Below are 19267 nucleotides of genomic sequence, written 5' to 3' on the forward strand. Positions count from 1 at the left end.
CCAAGAAAAAGGAAGGAGACTCAGGAGGCAAAGAACAAAGAGGAAATGAAAGGGAAAATACAGCAGTAGCACACTCCCTGAGTAGGCTCAGGACTTCAAGGTTTATTTCTTGGCTGATTCCTTTCTCCCATATTGTAATCTGGTTTCAACACACTTCAACTTATTTTCCCAATTCCAGGTGTCTCAAATACTTGAACAAGGGAAAAGAAAAGAAATGAAAAAAAAAAAAAGGCAGGCAGGAAGGAAGAAAAATCTCATTAACAAAAGCTTTATAAATGTACAAAAATCTTAATTTCACAGAGAAGCCATTCAATTCCTGGCTCTCCTGTCATTGATTTTACTCTACAATAATAATCTCTAACATTTACGACATGCTAGGGATTTTAAGTACGTCATTTCATTCAATCATCAAGACAATTCTAGGAGGTAGGCAGGTATAGAATTTTGGCAGCCACCCAGCAAAGATGCCAGATCACACCACTAGCCTGTGGTGCAGCAAGGCATTGATGCCTGAGCCCCAGCTTTAGTTCTATCCCATCCTTAACCCTATACTTGGCACACATGGAAAATGTACTTTCTGTACAACACAGCGCTCAACTTCTTCTACCTTTAATCACATGTCCTTGGGGGATCCCTGGGTGGCACAGTGGTTTGGCGCCTGCCTTTGGCCTAGGGCGTGATCCTGGAGACCCGGGATCGAATCCCACATCAGGCTCCCGGTGCATGGAGCCTGCTTCTCCCTCTGCCTATGTCTCTGCCGCTCTCTCTCTCTCTCTCTCTCTCTCTGTGACTATCATAAATAAATAAAAATTAAAAAAAAAATAATCACATGTCCTTGGTATTTTTAAAGGTGATATTTAAAATGAATCTCCACACTAGGTTAGTGGATAGATATATGCCCTGGGTTGGATGAAGATGAAGGGACGGGAGGGCAGATGAATTGGCTTACTCTTCTTTTACAACTACACACAGAAAACCAACCTAACACAAAGGCTCACTCTCATAGAAAATAGGACCTAGAACAAGCCACAACTGAGCAAAGTAGAGCAAGTTAGAATTTGAACCAACTGGAATGCCTTTTCTTGATTTTTAGGGCAACTAGCTCACCCTTGTGGACAGAAAACTTAACTGCACACCACCTCATCAAAATACTGCGCTAAAATTGGGGAAACTTAGACCACTAGATAACCTCAATGACTCCAGAGTGAGCAAGCTTTCCAAACAGATCTACATGACATAGATAATTAACTATATTGTTTTAGCAATCTTATACCCGAAAATTTGTCAATATAATGTGGGAAGTCTCTGAAAGATTCTTAAACTGAAATCAAACATAAAACCAAGGATTTGTTGAAAACAATGTAATGAGTCATTATTTATAAATGACTTTCTCTTCTGCAGTAGAATCAATTATCAAAGATTAAAGTAGCAATTTTTCAATCTGGAAGAAATCATATAAGCTCTTAATAAAACTTAACTACGAAAATATCGACAGCAATATTTATTTATTCTCTAAATATTCACTGCATACTTAGTATATAGCAGGCACTACATCAGACAACAAAAACAGGGCAAACAACAGGCTACTGCCTTACTACACAGAGAATCAAAAACTGTTCTGCAACAGACCTATAGCTACTTCAGGCGGAGTGGCCAAAGAACACCACTACAGAAAACTGTAAATGACCTAAATGTCCACCAGTAGTCATGAGCCCAAATGTTCATTTGTATATACAACAGTACACCAGGTAGACACTAAACCTCAGGTAAAAACCCTAAGTGCGGATATGGAAGATGAACAACAAAGAATACAAACTGGAGAAAGCAAGGGAAGAACAGACTGCACAGGAGACTGTATAAACTTCTCACAGCAAATATCGAGATGTGGGTATATGCAGTAAAAACACCCCAACATTGTTAACAGTGAGTACTTTCAGAAAGGGGAGTTTGGAGTGAGGAGATTCTATATTCCAATTCATATATATGTTTGTGTATTCCTTTCATTTAAACACTGAAATTTCATTTTTTTTATTTAAAGATTTTATTTATTCATGAGAAGCAGAGACACAGGCAGAGGGAGAGGCAGGCTCCCTGTGGTAAGCCTGATGCGAGACTCAATCCCAGGACCTGAGCCAAAGGCAGATGCTCAACCACTGAGCCACCCAGGCGCTCCTGAAATTCCATTTTTAATACAGAAATAAAAGTCAAATCAGTATGACTGAGCATGAGCCTTCTATTTTTGATCTATCCAAAACTGTTAAAATTCTAATGTACAGAATTAACATTCTGAAAAAACTGGGGAGGACATATCAAATTCATTCAACAGCCTAAAGGGAATGAAAACTAGATCTTTTCCACCATTAGTAATACTCAAATGCCCTTACCAGAGAGGAATGTTCAAATCTTTTTAAGGTTTCTTTATTTGAGAGTGAGAGAGTATGCATGTACATGCGTGCGCACACACACACATGCAAGTTGGGGAAGGGGCAGAGGAAGAGAATCCCCAAGCAGACTCCCTGCTGAGCACAGAGCCAGCCATGGGGGCTCCATCCCACAACCCATGGGATCATGACCTGGGCCTAAACCAAGAGTCATATGCTCAACTGACTGAGCCACCCAGGTACCCCTAAATGTTCGGATCTTTCAAGCAGATTACTCAACTGCTACAAATGTCTTGTGTGCTCATGTCCCTAAATTTACTTAAAAAATAAAAATTTTAAAAAGGACCTCAATGATTCAAAACCAAAACATACTTCAAAAGACTGTTCCAAGACAATTCTAATCACTGAGTAGCATTTTCCAGTCCGGGGTAAAGACTCCATTTCCAAAATTAGCAAACCAAAATAGTATCTTCCCTCTGAGGCAATTAGAATTGTGTACTTAAGAACAAGGAAGACGGTAAACAAATGAGCCTAATTTTGAGTTTCTTACCTAATGCAGCATGATTTTCTTGCTCCTGACTCTTTCCCAAAGAGGCCATCATTTCTGTATATGTATCAGTCCACCAAGGATTATACTTCAAAACCTGTTCAACGGCCTCATCTTCAAAAAAGTCAGCTCTAGAAAGAAAACAGTGAATAAACTTGTTACATAGAACTGAGCTGGTTTTCACCTTTTTAAATTTTATCTTAACTCATCACATTTGTACTAGAAATATAGGTTATTAATTCAAAGTACAGATCAATGAAACAAGCACCATATTTACTTTCTCTGTGGTCACTAGTCATCATAAAATGAAAGCCACGCATCTGACTAAAGGGATATCTGATACTTCTGCTCTGTTCTGAAGCAAGGTGCCAGTCCTCCCCTGAAAGCCCATCCTCTGTACTGCAGTGGCATGGGATGAAGCAAATCTGAACATACAATGGACTGGAGAACCTATGCTAGATTTGTAAGTACCACTTATTTAGGTAAAGTTACAACGAAGAAAACAAAAAATTTTAACTCCACCAAGCAAAGAAAAATAAACATATCAATAGGAAATACAGGATACTGCTACCCACAAAAAGGCTACACATAAACACACATACACATTTTTTGGCACATGCTTTCATATTTTTCACCAAGATACAATTTCTCTGACACAGCTCTGCTAATCTTAGTAATTTTAGTCTTTGCTTAAAATTATTTTTTAAGATTTTATTTATTTATTCATGAGAAACACAGAGAGAGAGAGAGAGGCAGAGACACAGGCAGAGGGAGAAGCAGGCTCCATCCAGGGAGCCCGATGTGGAACTCGATCCTGGATCTCCAGGATCACGCCCTGGGCTGAAGGTGGCACTAAACCGCTGAGCCACTGGGACTGCCCTGCTTAAAATTATTGAAAAAGAAAAAAGCAAGAAAAAGAACAGAAAATTTTTCTGTACTTTACTTTCTCATTTAAAAAAAAAATTTTTTTAATTGAGAGAGAGAGAGAACAAGAGAGAGAGCATGAGCAGAGGCGAGGGGCAGAGGGAGAAACAGACTCCCAGCTTGAGCGGGGAGCCTAATGCAGGACTCGATCCTAAGACGCTGGGAGGGCAACCAAAGCCAAAGGCAGACACGTAACCAACTGAGTCACCCAGGGGCCTCTACTTTCTCAGTTTTATCTTGAAAAATAACTGTTATATTCAAAATATACTCCTGGAGGTCATTCATTCACAATTATACGACCCTGCATTCAAAGTTGAAAACTGGTATTCAATGGAAGAGAGTGACAAAAAGTATTAACTCTTGGTGAAAAAATTATTTATAGTTCAGCTAATTAGAAACTCAAGAAATTGGATGATTTCATAAACTGATCTTCTGGCTGAAAGTTTTATCAACTGAAATATTTTTTCTTTCAACTGAGACAGTGAAATCTTTCTAAAAAGAAGTATCACAGGTAACCCACAGAATTCTTCATATGTGCCAAGCACTGCACTAAATGGTTTTCACCCATTATTTTCTTGAATCCTTACACCACCCCCAGGGGCACAAGAACTATTAACACTCCCATTTTATGTGAGTGGAAACTCAGCGTCAGAAAATGTGTATCATGGCCAAAGTCAAAGAACCAGTAAGAAGTATGGCCAGGATCTGGACCCAATTAAGTCTTATTCCAGAATCCAAGCTATTAACCAGTATAAACATTTCATTTTTATGCTTAAGGAAGTAAAAGTACATAATGGACAAAACTGAATAGCAATGATCTTGAAATGGTAATTCTCAATATCAATTTTGTCATATGCACGAGAGAGATTTCAAGAATATAATACCAAAAAATGGCTAAAATGCTAAATAAGTCAACAAAAAGTACTGACTCTCTGCCCTGTTCCAACTTCATTTTGGGCAGTGGGATTATGCCACTGACAGGACATAGGCAGTCATCGTCCTTACGAAACTTATAGCATCGTGGGAGAGTCCAAAAATCACAAGTGCTAGGTAATTGCTATGATTTAATAGTACAAGCAACTACAGCAAAGTGAAACTGGGACAATAGGAAGGTTGTCTCTGGAGAAAAAACTATCTAAGCCAATAGCTGAATGATAATTAACAGTTAACTAGACTAAGAAGGGTGGGAGAAAATACTCTGACCTGAAGGAATAGTTAGCAAAGGCTGGGAAACAAGAAAGCATATTTAAGGGGGAAAAAATTTGAGAACAGCTGAAAATATTATGCTACAGTTAACAACAACATTGTTAACAACCACATCAAAAAATCCTAGAGGACTTTTATCCCCCCAAATAACTGAACACTTAAAAGCTTTTGCATCGTCTGACATTGCTATGTCTTGGAGTATCACTCTCACTGCAGTCTGGAAAAAGGTCTAAAGGAACAAGCCCCAAGGCACAGAAATCATGCAGGCCTAGAAGAGGGTAGCAGCAATGGACAAGGAGCTAAGTGGATGGAGCCAACCTACAGCCAGAAGTTAGAATCCTTAGGATGCAGGAGTAAAGGGAGACAGAAATCAGGGTTTATGCCCAGCATTCTGGCCTGGACAATTCAGTAAACAACAGTGCCCTCTGATGAGACAGGAACATAGAGATGACTGGAGATATAATGACTTTCACTTGGAACAGGCCGAGTTTGAGAGGTCCTTGTAGGACATACAGAGACTAGAGCAATAGGCAGTTAGCCATACAAATCTGATGCCCAAGAGACACACATGCGAATCATGAGCATTTGGACAGTGACAGAGGCCAAGATAGAACACAGAATTGCCCAGCAAGAACTTGCAGAGTGAGTAAAAAAGGACTCCAGACACTGGAGCACTGACAACATTTAAGGCAAGAGTGGAAGAGCCCATCTGAAAAGAGGCTAGGTTTCCCTTAGAGAAAAGTGATGGGGAAGAAAACAACAAACACGACTTTGTAAACTATCTCTACTGCCTCCATGCCCTCCTTCCAAAAAATTCAAAATGTGTAAATAACTCCTTTGAGTGAAATCTCACAATATAGTCCCAATAGTTTAAAATGTGATGGTTTATTCTTTTTTTTTTTTTTTTTTTTTTTTGATGGTTTATTCTTTATACTGTTCCTGGTTTAAGAGTTTCGTGAACAAGATCTGAGGTTGATCGAACGTTCCGCTTTACAAAATAAATTTATTTTCAAGTTTTTTAAGTGTCATTCGTTCAACGAGCATTTACTGAGTGCCCTGTACACAAGCAGCATCAGGGAGATGAAGAGAAGTAAGGCACTCCTGGCCCACAACTTAATGGGAATGTATACAAACACAGAACACTATACAATCAAGATGAGCTGTAACTTGGGAGCACCGAGGAGGGCTTCCTCTGCCTGTCTGGGAAAGAGGGTGCCAGGAGATGACAACAGGAGCTCAATCTTAAAAGAGAAGTCAAAGTTATTCAAGCAAGGTAGGGCAAGGGATAAAACAGCTATCAAGGGAGTATCACGAATAAAAAGTGTACAAGAAGCAGTATAGTACATACAGGTGGAGAAATACTAAAATTCTTTACTGCTGCAGTGTAAAATATGGGCAGAGAGGCAAAAGAGAAGCTCCAGAGGCAGGTACAGTCCAGATCGCAGAGTACTTTCTATGCCATTCCAAGGAGGTAGAAGCTTATGCCTCAGACAATGGAGACGAAGTAAGGTTTTAAGCAGATGTTCATTTTCAGTACTTAAGACATTATACTGGTGGTTTTATATGACTGACAGAGTTGCAGAGGTCCAGGCTGGAGAAAAAGATACCAAATACAAAGTCAATAGACTGCTGCACTAAGGCAGACACATATAAGGACCAGAAAGAGACTGAGTGAAGGAAATAGGAAAGAGATAAATGGTACCACTTTAGGATAGATTAGAAGTGTGGGGTAAGAAAGCAGTCAAAGATAAATCCTAGGCTTCTACCTTGGGTGACTGGCATGAAAAATGGTACACTTCGTAAAGAGAAAATTCAGGAAGACTCTCCAGGTAGAAACGATGAATTCAATTTTGGACATGTTACAATAGCAGAATCAGCAAACAGTGGTTCTCCAAACCCTTAAGAGCTCTCCAAACTCTTAACAATGTGGCTTTTCTTCAGAGCACTTGTCACCATCAAAGTATTGTCCCCATGAGGGCAGTGACCTTGTTGTAGTCATGCTAATCCTCAGTGTATGCGACACTACCTGGCATGCAGCTCATCCAAACAAGTATCTGTTGAATAAGTAAGTGCACTCGTGAAAAAATGAACAGATGAAATTTTACTCTAATGCTTTTTCTTAAGCTTGGCATTTTGAATAAAGAGACATGTCAGAAGCAGGTGACCCTCTTCCTAGCCTCATCATTACTACTTACAGTCTTGAGATTCCTCAATCAATTCAAAAGCCTAATCAGTATACCAAGCTCTTCAGTGAATCTATAGTACTGAAAAGTTACAATTTAAAATGGCACCCCAGGGATCCCTGGGTGGCGCAGCGGTTTAGCGCCTGCCTTTGGCCCAGGGCGCGATCTTGGAGACCCAGGATCAAATCCCACGTCGGGCTCCCTCTGCCTGTGTCTCTGCCTCTCTCTCTCTCTCTGTGTGTGACTATCATAAATAAATACAAAAAAAAATTTTTTTTTTTAAATAAAATAAAATGGCACCCCAAATGTACTGATCATTTTTGTACCTTTTCTTATCTCACCGATATTTAGAATGCTGACTAAATTCTATTCTCTCCAAAAGAAGGAAATAGGCAAATTTTATGAACTGGTTAAGGTGAAAGATATGCCAACAATTAAAATACAATATGTCTGGGGAAGGAAAAAAAAAAAACATTCTAGCAAAAGAAATATGAAAACTTGGCTATAATAGACAGAACAGGAATGTCTATTAAAGAATGTTTCAAAATGCCTTCGACAAACTGTAGTGTAAAAATAATATCCAAAAGGAGTTACGAATGGTGAAAAATAGATATCAAAAACAATATGTGTTTATGGATCATCTGTTATATGTCTAGTATTATGCTGGGCTGCAAAACACACAGCAGGGGGTAAAACATCACACGATGGCACCTAGAATTTACAACCAAAGATTTTTAAAATAATGATCATCCTAAATCATTTATATGTGCCTTTGAAATGTATGAATTTTTCTATATGATGAATTTACCTTACTGTATTCTGCCTTGGGATGGATTTAAAATTGGTTTTCCCTAAGCTCCCAAAAAACATGACACCATGAAGAGACACCATGACCCAGTAAAGACAAGTGAAACAACTTGAAAAGTATATTACACACTAACATATGTTATGCATTACACATGTACATTGCATTTACATACATAAATGTGTAATATAAAATATTCAACGTATTGTCTAGAAGGTAGGTAAAAACTGAAGTAAACCTTTTCTTCCACTGTATTAACCAATGAGAACAATTTAAAAAGCACTGAGCTAAAAAAAAAATTAATTGAAAATTTAAAGGAATTTTACTTGCACTTCATTTATTATTAACATATTTAGGTGAGGCACTCAGCTAATATAAATAATGAGTAAGAAGTAACACAAAAATTACAATTAGCCAAAGTCCTACCCTACCAGAAAAGTCACAAAGAACCTTTACCTCATGGCTCCCACTCTCCGACCTGCCCAGGACTAAATTTAAACCACTCGTGTAAGAACCGTTCCTTGAGAAATGGAAAGAACAGTTCATGCATACTGTGAAAGAAAATGAGCTCTGGATAAAGAGACACAGAAGTGGAGAAAAATAAGGACTGCATATAATATCACACTGTTAAGTATAAATTCCAATTTCCTAATTCTCTCAGGCCATACAGTTATTCTTCCAGTTTTAGAAGAGAAGAGATAGGCAGTTCTTCTAATTAAGCTCCCTCCCACTTGAAATTTTAGTCTTGTGAAGCTCATTCTGTTTTCATGCCGGCCGGAGAAATTTGCTGACAATGAAATTTCCCACTTTAAATATTCAGCATGATTTTAAATAGGTTTCTTCAAATTACTCTTCAGTGGACCTTTAAAACTACAATTAGAGAGATAAAGGTAATTAGAAATGGCAATGTAAATGGAGCTGAATATCTCAGATGTCCTCCAAAATATAATATACCCTGCTCTTACCCAGCTCCCCCCAGGACATTGAATAGTTTGACCATTTATCACTACACATCACTCAGTGCATTTGCACATCACAAGATATATTTCTGCCATTCCAATTAGTCTCCCACTGTGTCATAGGAGATAGAATGTTAATCACAAGTGCAACAGCAGTTAAACTGAAATAATGTACATAAAAAGGAAATACAAAATGACAAACGGAAAGACGTTTTTCAAGTTCTGACAGAGCCACTTAGTAGTGGTATGACCTTGGGCAAGTCCTTTAACCTTCTTTCCCTAACTGTTGTGAAAAGTGATTTAAATAATCACTTGAGAGTGCTTGATAAGCTAAAAGCACCATACAAATATAAGGGGAAATGATGATTATAGCAGCACATATAACAAGTTTAGAAATTGCTGGCCCAGAGCTTGGGAAAAAGAATAATTGAGGCAACATCAACATATGACTCACATCCTAAGAGATACGAGCTAGCATCCACAGAGGCCAGGTGACAATCCCTTACTCGGAAAAAATGCTACTATCGTGGCCAATGAGAGACATCAGTGTCTCGAGTGATTATTTACCTATTCATTAACTAGATAAGTTTGTTAGGCAAATACAAGCCTGACAGAGACACATTATGGTGAAAGACACAATTAAAGCAGACAGGAAATACAGCAAAACTCAAAATTAGATTTTATTTATACCCTACCACAACGAATAAGTATTTGTAATTAGACTCAGATCCTCAAGTACAAGTGCTCGCAGATCAAGTGTTGGGAAAACTCTGCATCAGCCAAGAAGTGCAGTACATGTAGAGTCAAACTCTTAAAGAAACTGAAACATCTTTTCATTTACATATACTGTTAATTACAACAAAAAGTCTACTGAAAAGAACTAAAATTATTCTCATGAATGTGGTGTTCTACTTTTAAGCCTGGCGAGACAAAATTTAAAGAAGTACATTAAGAGTTCTCCTCTGTTGGAGTGACCTATTGAGAAACATCCTACAAAAATCAAAGAGGCCTAAGTTTATAGGTTAATTCAAATGTCATTTAAGGTTCTGAACCATCACTAATTTCTAGAATCCCAAACCACATGTTTAGCATGGTTAAAAAGACACTCAAAAAACTTTCAAATCAATGTCAAGTCAATTATTTAATCCTTAAAAAACTCAATACTCACAGATAATGATCAGGATCAAATTTGGCCAGCTCAGCAGCCAAGCGTTTCTGCCTTCGTTCAGCTGCAGGAGTGAAATCTGGGTCCTTAATATCAATAACATCACTCAATTCATCCTAAGAACACCCAGAAAAGAAAGAATAATTGCTACTTCCCATTTCATCATTGAAAAATCTAACTTCCCACAAAAGCCCAAAACAAAGGAACCATATGACCAGTGGGCCATAATATTACCTGTGACATTTCAATTCAAATCCAGCAAATGTTTGTTAAACACCTATTGCTTGCCAGGCCCTGTAGGAAGCTTTCGCATAAATTATCTCATTGAATTCCTTACAGCAAAGTGATCAATATATATTAGAGCTATAAAAGTTCATCATAAAAAAAGGAAAAACCAACAGAATAAACTCATGCAAGCAAGTGGGGGCATTTATCTCTTCCCCATTTACTCACAGAAATTTTTAAGTTATTAACAGCATGTTTAAATAAATTTCTAGACTGTAAGATAGAAGTACTCCTGCCGTGTTAGCAAACAGAAACTTAGATAACTTTTGTATCCCTATATATTTCTGCTTGACCAGAAATGCACTACATCCAGTCAGCCAATCTCCAGAGGCCAAGCCAACCATGGGCCCCAGAAGTCTTTCCTTGTTCCCTCTCACCCAAAACAGGGTGGACTGCATAGCCAATCAGATATTTCCTATCTTTCTCCTCCTTGTTCTTTATTCTTTATCCTATAAAAGCTTTCTGCTTTTGGCCCCATTTTGCAAACCTCCAGCGGAGACTGTTTGCTTCCTGAAGTATTAAATAAAAGTCTGTATTACTGAAAATTGTCTTTTTTTTTTTTTTAAGATTTTATTTATTCTTTAGACAGAGAGAGAGAGAGAGAACCAACAGGCAGGGAGAGGTGGAGGGAGCAGACTCCCCACTGAGCTGGGAGCAGGGCTCGACCCCAGAACCTAGAGATCATGACCTGAGCTGAAGGCAGATGTTTAACCATCTGAGCCACCCATGCACACTAATAATTTGTCTTCTTTAATCATTTTTTAACAAGCAAAATAGTTTGAATGTCAATGGTTTGAACATCTACACATACACTTTCCTTTTGTTTCTGTCTGAAACAAAAGGAAAGTCAGCTGGTCTGACTGGTCTCAATTAGGATTACCAACTAAAACTTATACAATGTATATATACACAAAACTGTATACATTCTACTGTGTAAGCAGAATTTAAGAATTTTTAAGGGCAATTTTAATGTATATGACTTTCCATCTGCAAATTTAACAATCTAATCCTAAGTAATGTTCAACTTTACTGTAAAAATCTTCACCTGGATGTATACACACTGATATGCAGCATGTTTCCTAGGCCAAATCCTATAGGAAACAGGTAGAGTAGGAAAACTGTCTGGGATACCACAGAGTATTTTCTCTTTTCATTGGAATTATAAAGCCAAGAAACTTCACATGATGCAAAATATTCCTAAAGCTACACCTTTTTCTTCTTTCTTTAACCCCCCCACTCCAATTGCTGACTGCAAGCGAGAAAAATGGGATTTGGAAGAACCTTCAGTATTAGCTGAAAAGAAATCAAGGGAAATAACTTGACAGAGTGGAGGCAAACTAAAACAAGATTTGTAAATGGAACAACAGATAGGTTAGCACCTAATAATCAGGCTTAGAGTAGAGAACTATAAGATAAACTCAGTACAAAGAAATGACCTAAGCTGGAGAAGCCAAGGAGACACACTAGGACACACACTCCCACACATACAATCAAAACTTATACATGTAAAAAAAAAAAAAAAAAAAAAAAAAAAACAAAACCTCTCTCATCCCTACCGCAATCCACTTAGCTCAAATACTATCAACATTTAATCTAAGCACATTCTGATACTACAAAAAGGTCCACAGAACTTTGTAGAAGTCACATCCAGAACATGTTAATACTTCTAACTACAAATATTCTAGGCAAAAACCAGATCACTGGTGGTCCCCAAACAAAATTTTGCATTTCAAAAGTTCCTTTACAATTCACTTCTGGGAAATTAAGAATGTATTTTCCTATAGAAATACTATTATAAATAGTAGTTACAGGCTCATGGTAACCAACAAGTTTATTCAATTCACAATAAACTTTAAACAAGGTACTCCTGACATAAGGTAACAATCCTATGGCAATGTTTCCATGGGAAAATGCTTTCAGAGTTCCATTTTAATCCACCAGAAACATCTCTTCTCCAATTTGGACAACCTGGATTCTTCCTCTCTTCCCTACTTGCTTGGCTGCGTGAAATCTGCTCCCCCAGGCACAGAGTTGGCAAAGGTGCTGAAGTAGGCCTTGGGGGGTGGGGGAGGTGGAGAAGTCGAGTTGTACTGTGCACACAGGACTCACCTCAGCTAGATGACTCCTAGGAAAGTCCTTTCCTGCCCACAGACCCTAAGTCCTTCTCCCCAATACCTGAGTCACCCACTTCCTCTCCCCCTTGCTCCAAGGAGTTCTTTGCACATACATACATACGTGTACACATGCACACCACACACACTTCTGAAAGCAGCCTGATGCAACAGAAAAACTGTGACCTTATGGTCAGACAAAAAAAAAAAAAAAAGAAAACCCAGCTCCAGCTGAACTCTGTGGCCTCCCTGAGCTTCAGCTTCCTTTCTGTGAACGAGCGTAGTCACACTTCCGTCATCCAGGTGAGTATTACTCTTCTCTTGCTGCTCTAATAAACAACTACAAACGCGGTGGCTTAAAACAACGCAAACATATCCTCTTCCAGTTCTGGAGCTCCAAGGTCCAGAATCAGTGTCACTGAGCTAAAACGAAGGGAAGGGAGGGCTGGTTCTTTCTCAAGGTCAAGGGGAAGAATCAGCTGCTTTCCCTCTTCCATCTTGGAGGGGTGGCTTCCTCATTTGTTGGCTTGTGGTCCCCCATGACAATACTCTTCCTCGCTCAGCTTCCAGCATCACATGGCCTTCACTTTTTTCACTCTGACTCTCTTATCTCCTTCTTACAAGGACCCTGTTATTAGACAGGACCCGTTATGCTGGCTAATCTCCCCATTGCAAGATCCTTAAGTTAACCATGCATGCAAAGTCCCTTCTGCCACGTAATGTAATGTGTTCCCATGCTCCAGGGACTGGCACACAGACATGTCGGAGAATGAGGTGGAAAGGAATATCATTCTGCCTACCACAGGCTGTTATGAGGATTAAATGAAATAATATGAGTCAGGCATCAAGTACAGGGCTTGACATATTCAATAAAATTAGCTTCCTTTCTCTGCATCTCCCTGTTCCATTGCTCTTCCCTGTTACTCACTGGCCGCCACCCTACTGAGATTACATATCCTCCCTCTCCTGCCATTTCCTTACTTGCCCACAGCAATAAAAAAAAGGGGGGGGGGGATTAAAATGTGCCACTTCATTATTTCACCTGGACCAGAGATAAGGTCACAAGTGGGATATAATCTGGGAGTTTCAGTAGGTAATTCTACATTTAAGGATAAATAGACTTAGGGACCTGCAGGCATTTCAACATACTAATTGCACTGAGAATAAACACCAACTTTACCCACTCACAGCTCTGTATCATGCAGCCCCTATCCCTCACTTCACCCTCACCTCCTACCTTCCCCTTCTCGCTCGAATCCCCCAAGCCACACACCAGCCTGCCTTCCATTTCTAGAACTCTGAGTCTTTGCACTTCCAGTATACTTCTCAGCATTCAGGACTCTGTGCAAATGTCACCTCCTACAAGGGGCCTTCTCCAAGCATCCTCACCAAAGGAGTACTCCCTGACCCCACCTCCAGCTCTTGCATCACCCCATCCTTTCCTTCACTTGTCGCTATCTGAAATTCTCATGTTGGTTGTTTACATGTTACTGTCTATCTCCCCACCAGAAGACTCCGCGAGGAAAAGAGTCTGGTCAATCTCCTTCCTCACTGTATCCCCAGCAATGTTTCTGGCCTTCAGTACTAAATCATTCATTCAGTAAATACTGTGTGAGGGCCTGGCTGAGGTGCTAGAAATCCACAAATAGACACAAAGACAAGATCCCAGCTCTCAGGAAACAGGAATTAGGAGGGATGCAGCTATCCTTCCTCTCTCCCTCTTCTTCCCTCTTGCTTCCAGACTCAGGGCCTCTACATGTAGCTATGCAGCCTATACCCCCAAGAACATTAATATCCACAGTACTACATGCCCCACCAGGCTTGTCCTCTGCATAGTCATACACAGTGGCCCTGTTCCAACTGGACCCGCAAGAGGAACCAGAACAAACTACAAAGCAAAGTTAGCTCGGGGTAGAGAAACTGGTCTACTGCATCAACCAAAGGCAGAAAGATTAAGAGGATGGGTAAGGTTCAGCTACAGCACAGGGGAAGGGATTCTCTCTCTTTTTTAGAACACTGCTATGGCCACTGTGAGTAGAGCCATTTAAAGAGGGGCATTGCCAAGAAAAGGTCGTGTAGGATTTAGATCCGGCTTATGTGAGGTTTTGGCACAGCTCTGGCAGAGACTCTCCAGAGAGAAAATGAAGAACTGTGTGCACATCTGGCCAGTAGGTCTCCTGGAAACGACAGCCTCGGGTCCTTAGTGCAGCTGAGGGAAGGAAAGGGCCAGCAAGCCAGCGTCCTGTGGCTGCTGGCAGCAGTGGTCCTAGGAGCTGGCTGGGTTGGCGCCCAGAGACTCCAGGATTGTTGCTCCTGGCAGCCACCACCGCCTAAACCTTGTTGTGAAGGCCTGACTTTGAGCAGCCAGGGCAGTTTTCCAAAGGCGCCCTGGTGGCTGGCAGCAATTTCAGAAGGGAAAGGAAAAAGGGGAAAAAGGAGGGGGGAGATATGTTAAAAAGAATTTGTTTCAGAAAAAAAAAAAAAAAGCCTTTATTTTCTTCTCATTATTAGTATGAAACACAGAAGTTTCCAAACAAGTAAATGGTTGGAGGGAAAAAAATAACGAAAGAATATGCCTTCTCATAAAGGGTTAAGTTATTCAATTAAGATACCTGGGTCTTGGAATTATGGATGCTTCTCTTTGTTATATTTTCATAACAAATTTATATTGCTTTTATCATTAGAGAAAATAAAGCTATTTTTCACTTAAGGGGGAAAAAAAGAGTACAAAAAAAATGAGCAAAATATAAGCCATCAACAAAACTTCATGGATATTTTCTCACCAAAGGCAGAACGAGAGAAACTCTACACTTGTGAGAAAACAGTATTTGAGAAAATGGTGACGTTTCTTAAATATATCATTTGAAAACAGAAGAGATGTTCTCAAATTTCTTAATGCAGCAATCCTTTCAGTTTCTTCTAGCTGCTTCACGAGCAAAAAGTCACACCACTAACCTTACATGATCACTGTTTATAACCACATGGTATGACTGTCACAAATCGAGCAATCATAAATGCAAAACTCTGTGAGGAATACCAAGTATGTAAGTTTTTTGCCACTATCTCATAAAATACATCTACCTTAATACCCCAGAGAGGGTGGCCTCTGGTTCACATATGATTTTTGAAAGTTCTCGTATTTCCTAATGTCATGGGGGAGGGGGGAGAACGTGGGTGGCTCAGTCTGTTAAGCAGCCAACTCTTGATTTCAGCTGGTGGTCTCAGGGTCACAGGATCCAGCCCCGACTAGGACTCTGTGCTCAACAGGAAGTCTGCTTGAGATTCTCTCTCTCCCTCTGTCTCTACCCCACCTCCACCCCCTGCCACACATGCGTGCTTTTTCTCCATTTCTCTCTAAAATAAAAATAAATCGTTCCTAAAACCATGAAGGACATCACAGTCTTCTAATTTCATTCATGTAAGAAAATATACTATTCTTTAAAGCCTACATGTGTCTGCTGGTTTGTCCACTGGTAAAAGGTACACACATTACAGCAAAAATACAAGGATGGAATAGTAACGTGGAGCCTGGTACAGTGCCTAGCACAGGAACACAGCAGCTGTTAGCTGTCAATGCACAGACACTAGAGGACCACATCTCTTACTCAGATCCTCTGGAGAGGGGTGAACTTCAGGATTCAAACTCTTCAAAGAGTTTCAAAAAGTAACATGGTATACATATATCCCGTATTTTATTTAACCTCCTCTATATCTGGGGCATCACCTCATATTCAAATACATAACATTTTCTATGGCAAAATTTATGAATATGCACACTAACTGGGATTTAAAAACTAGTAAAAGACATCGGCTCAGATCAGGTTTTGCCACCAGACTAAATACAAAAAAAAAAAAAAAAGCTTAAAGAACTTTCTCTGATCTCAATACTACAGACATGGGCTATGAACCTATACTACTAGTAGCATTACTACATCATCCCTCAGAGTGTTCATGCATGTGTGTATCTTTTTTTTTTCCTATGCTGAGAAAAATATGCATTCCAAGTATTTAGAATAGCAATGTTCAATTAAAATGTGAACAGTTTAGGGACACCTGGGTGGCTCAGCAGCTGAACACCTGCCTTCAGCCCAGGGCATGATCCCACGGTCCTGGGATCAAGTCCCACATCGGGCTCCCTGCATGGAGCCTGCTTCTCCTTCTGCCTCTGTCTCTGCCTCTCTCTCTCTCTCTGTGTCTCTCATTAATAAATAAATTAAAAAAAAAAAACTGAACAATTTAATGATTTTAGATAATTAAACTAGGGGCACCTGGGTGGCTCAGCTGGTTAAGGTCTGCCTTTGGTTCAGGTCAGGATTTCAGGGCTGGGATCGAGCCCTGCATCAGGCTCCCTGCTCAGTAGGGAGCCTGCTTCTCCCTCTCCTTCTCATTTGTGCTCTCTTTTGCTATCTCTGTCTCTCTCTCAAATAAATAAATAAAATCTTTAAAAAATAAAAAATTCAGTGGGGGGAACAGAATGATGTAATCAGGGGCTCCAATTATGCTATGTTTTATTTTTTAAGTTGGGTGATAGGCATCTAGGGATTTGGGGCCTTAAGATATTCAGAAAAACATAAAGAATATCCCAAAATAATTTTTTTTAAATAAACCGAAGTTACTAATTGAACATTTCAACAGATGCAAGAAGCTGTGACTTAAAGGACTTGGTCTAGGATCACACTACAGTGTCTGGCAGCTTCGCATCAAATTGGCAGAAATCCCTTGAAAGGACCTTTCCTCAACGGCAGTGGCAAGAAATCAAGTTCCCTGGCCTCAGAAATTATATTCCATCTGAATGTACAATCTGTACTTAGCCTGTGTGACTTGAATTAGCATTCATTTAGAGCTCCAAACAGGTAAGCCCAGAACTGACTGACCACAGAGTCGCTCTTGGCTAAACAACTTTAGGTCCACTTGCTGTAGTTTCTGCTGTAGACAAAACTGACTCTATTCTTACTACCTCAGAGATGACCAACCAACGCGATTAGGGAGAGAGAACCCAGAGAGACTGTAATTCAGCAAAAAAGCATTTTGAAGGTAATTAATTGGCATTATTTGCTTAAGTAAATTCCAATTTTTCTCCCTTTAAGGAGTCTCAAGAGCATTTAATATTTTTCAAGGGCAGAAGTCTTTCTAGCATCCTACTTTTTTTTTTCAAAGAGTTTTCACAATGTCTCCTTAAGTTTTCTAAATGGTCTTTCAAAGTCGGTGAGCAAATTTATCTCTATTTGACAAAGAGGAGACAAAACTTGTTTGTAGTCAAATAAGTGGCCTATCATCCTAAATTTAAATAACGTAGAAGTGGGATTAAAACATAGGTAAACCACTCCTGAGTAGATTCAAATATGTCTTACTACAATAAACCACACTCTGAACAGATTCAACATCCTCCCCCCAGGCAGGGGAATTAAAAAAAAAAAAAAAAAAAGGCTGTTGTTGTGGTTTCTTTCACTTAAAAAAAGAAATGAAAAACCCAAGTTAATGGCTCACAAACACTTTCATTATATAACGTTCTAGGATGCATTTCCTGTAAAACAACATAGTGACAAAATAGTTCAAAATCTCTCCTCTCCATTTCATTCTCCCCACATAGCCTAAAATAAAGTAGCATTTCCTATGTGTTTTGCGGAAGAGAGTGATGTCATTCCTTTTTAGTCTGACAAATGATCGGGTTTTAACAAGAGATTACATTCAATCCCCACTACCAAGAGTAAATAGACAAAAGTGCCTACTGTACACCAAGAACTAAACAATTTGATCAAAAGACACAAACTCACTCCCACCGGGAACATTTGGTCTCATTTATATTTATAAAACAGAAGAGACATCATGTAATAATTTTCATTTTTCAGAAGTATAAAACAAAGATTGCCAAGAAGTATGAGGAGAGAGGAGTTCCGTTTTGTATTTTGGAAACTTCATGTCTAGAATACTGAATGAAGTGGAGAAAAAAGAAAGTAACAGGACATCTGACATCTGTAAGCACAGTATAACTGGGCAGAACAGCCAAAGCAATGGAAAGGAACAAACATCTGGGTCATTGCTACATACAAAAAGCTGGGATTTGTGCTTTAAATACGTCATCTCCTACAATCTTCATAAAAACCTCCCAGTAGGAGCAGAAATGAACTTAAAATATCCAGATGGTAAAACCAAGGTGTTTTATAAAGACCACACCTGCAACCGCTGAAACACTCCAGATCTTAAGTTTCCAAAGCCATAGTGGTACTGCGGATTCAGAGCACTTTCTGATGCCTCTTCATAGGGGGACTGTTCAATTTCCCAGTCAAACTCTTCATCCTCCTCTTCTACTCCTCCCTCAGAAACCTCAGATGCACCTGAATGTGTTAAATATTAATTGTTCAAGTATTAGATTTCCCGGGTACAACTTGGGGAAGAAAAAGTATAGGGGAAAAAAAATGTCTTCCCATGTGCACCAAAAGGGACATAGAAGAATATGTGTAGCCCCACTATTTTTAATAGTCAAAAAGTTAAAAATAAAAATAAGGATGACCCAAAGGCCCATCAGTAGTAGGATGTATAAATGATAAATGCAATGAAAGCAAACAAACCTGAGCTATAGATGGATAAATCCCACAAAAATATTAAGTGAAAGAACCCAGACAAAAAAGCATACATACCGTCTGAATTATATACACAATTCAAACAGGCAAAATAGAGGCTAATGGTAACATGGAGAGAAG

The 19267-nt window shown here is 39.3% G+C and overlaps 1 protein-coding gene across 1 annotated transcript in view; it reads right to left on the minus strand.

Moving 5' to 3' along the window:
* The window catches only part of SHQ1 (SHQ1, H/ACA ribonucleoprotein assembly factor), a 101010-nt gene that overhangs the window by 73550 nt on the left and 8193 nt on the right, over positions 1–19267 (minus strand). Inside the window, exons 4-6 of the mRNA XM_041764089.1 lie at positions 18741–18901; positions 10174–10286; positions 2932–3059 (exon numbers count right to left, since the gene is read on the minus strand). Of these exons, the coding sequence (XP_041620023.1) occupies positions 2932–3059; positions 10174–10286; positions 18741–18901 (402 nt within the window). The remainder of the gene's footprint in view (positions 1–2931; positions 3060–10173; positions 10287–18740; positions 18902–19267) is intronic.

Source organism: Vulpes lagopus, chromosome 7 (assembly GCF_018345385.1).
Source record: "Vulpes lagopus strain Blue_001 chromosome 7, ASM1834538v1, whole genome shotgun sequence".
In the NCBI taxonomy this organism is placed as follows: domain Eukaryota; kingdom Metazoa; phylum Chordata; class Mammalia; order Carnivora; family Canidae; genus Vulpes; species Vulpes lagopus.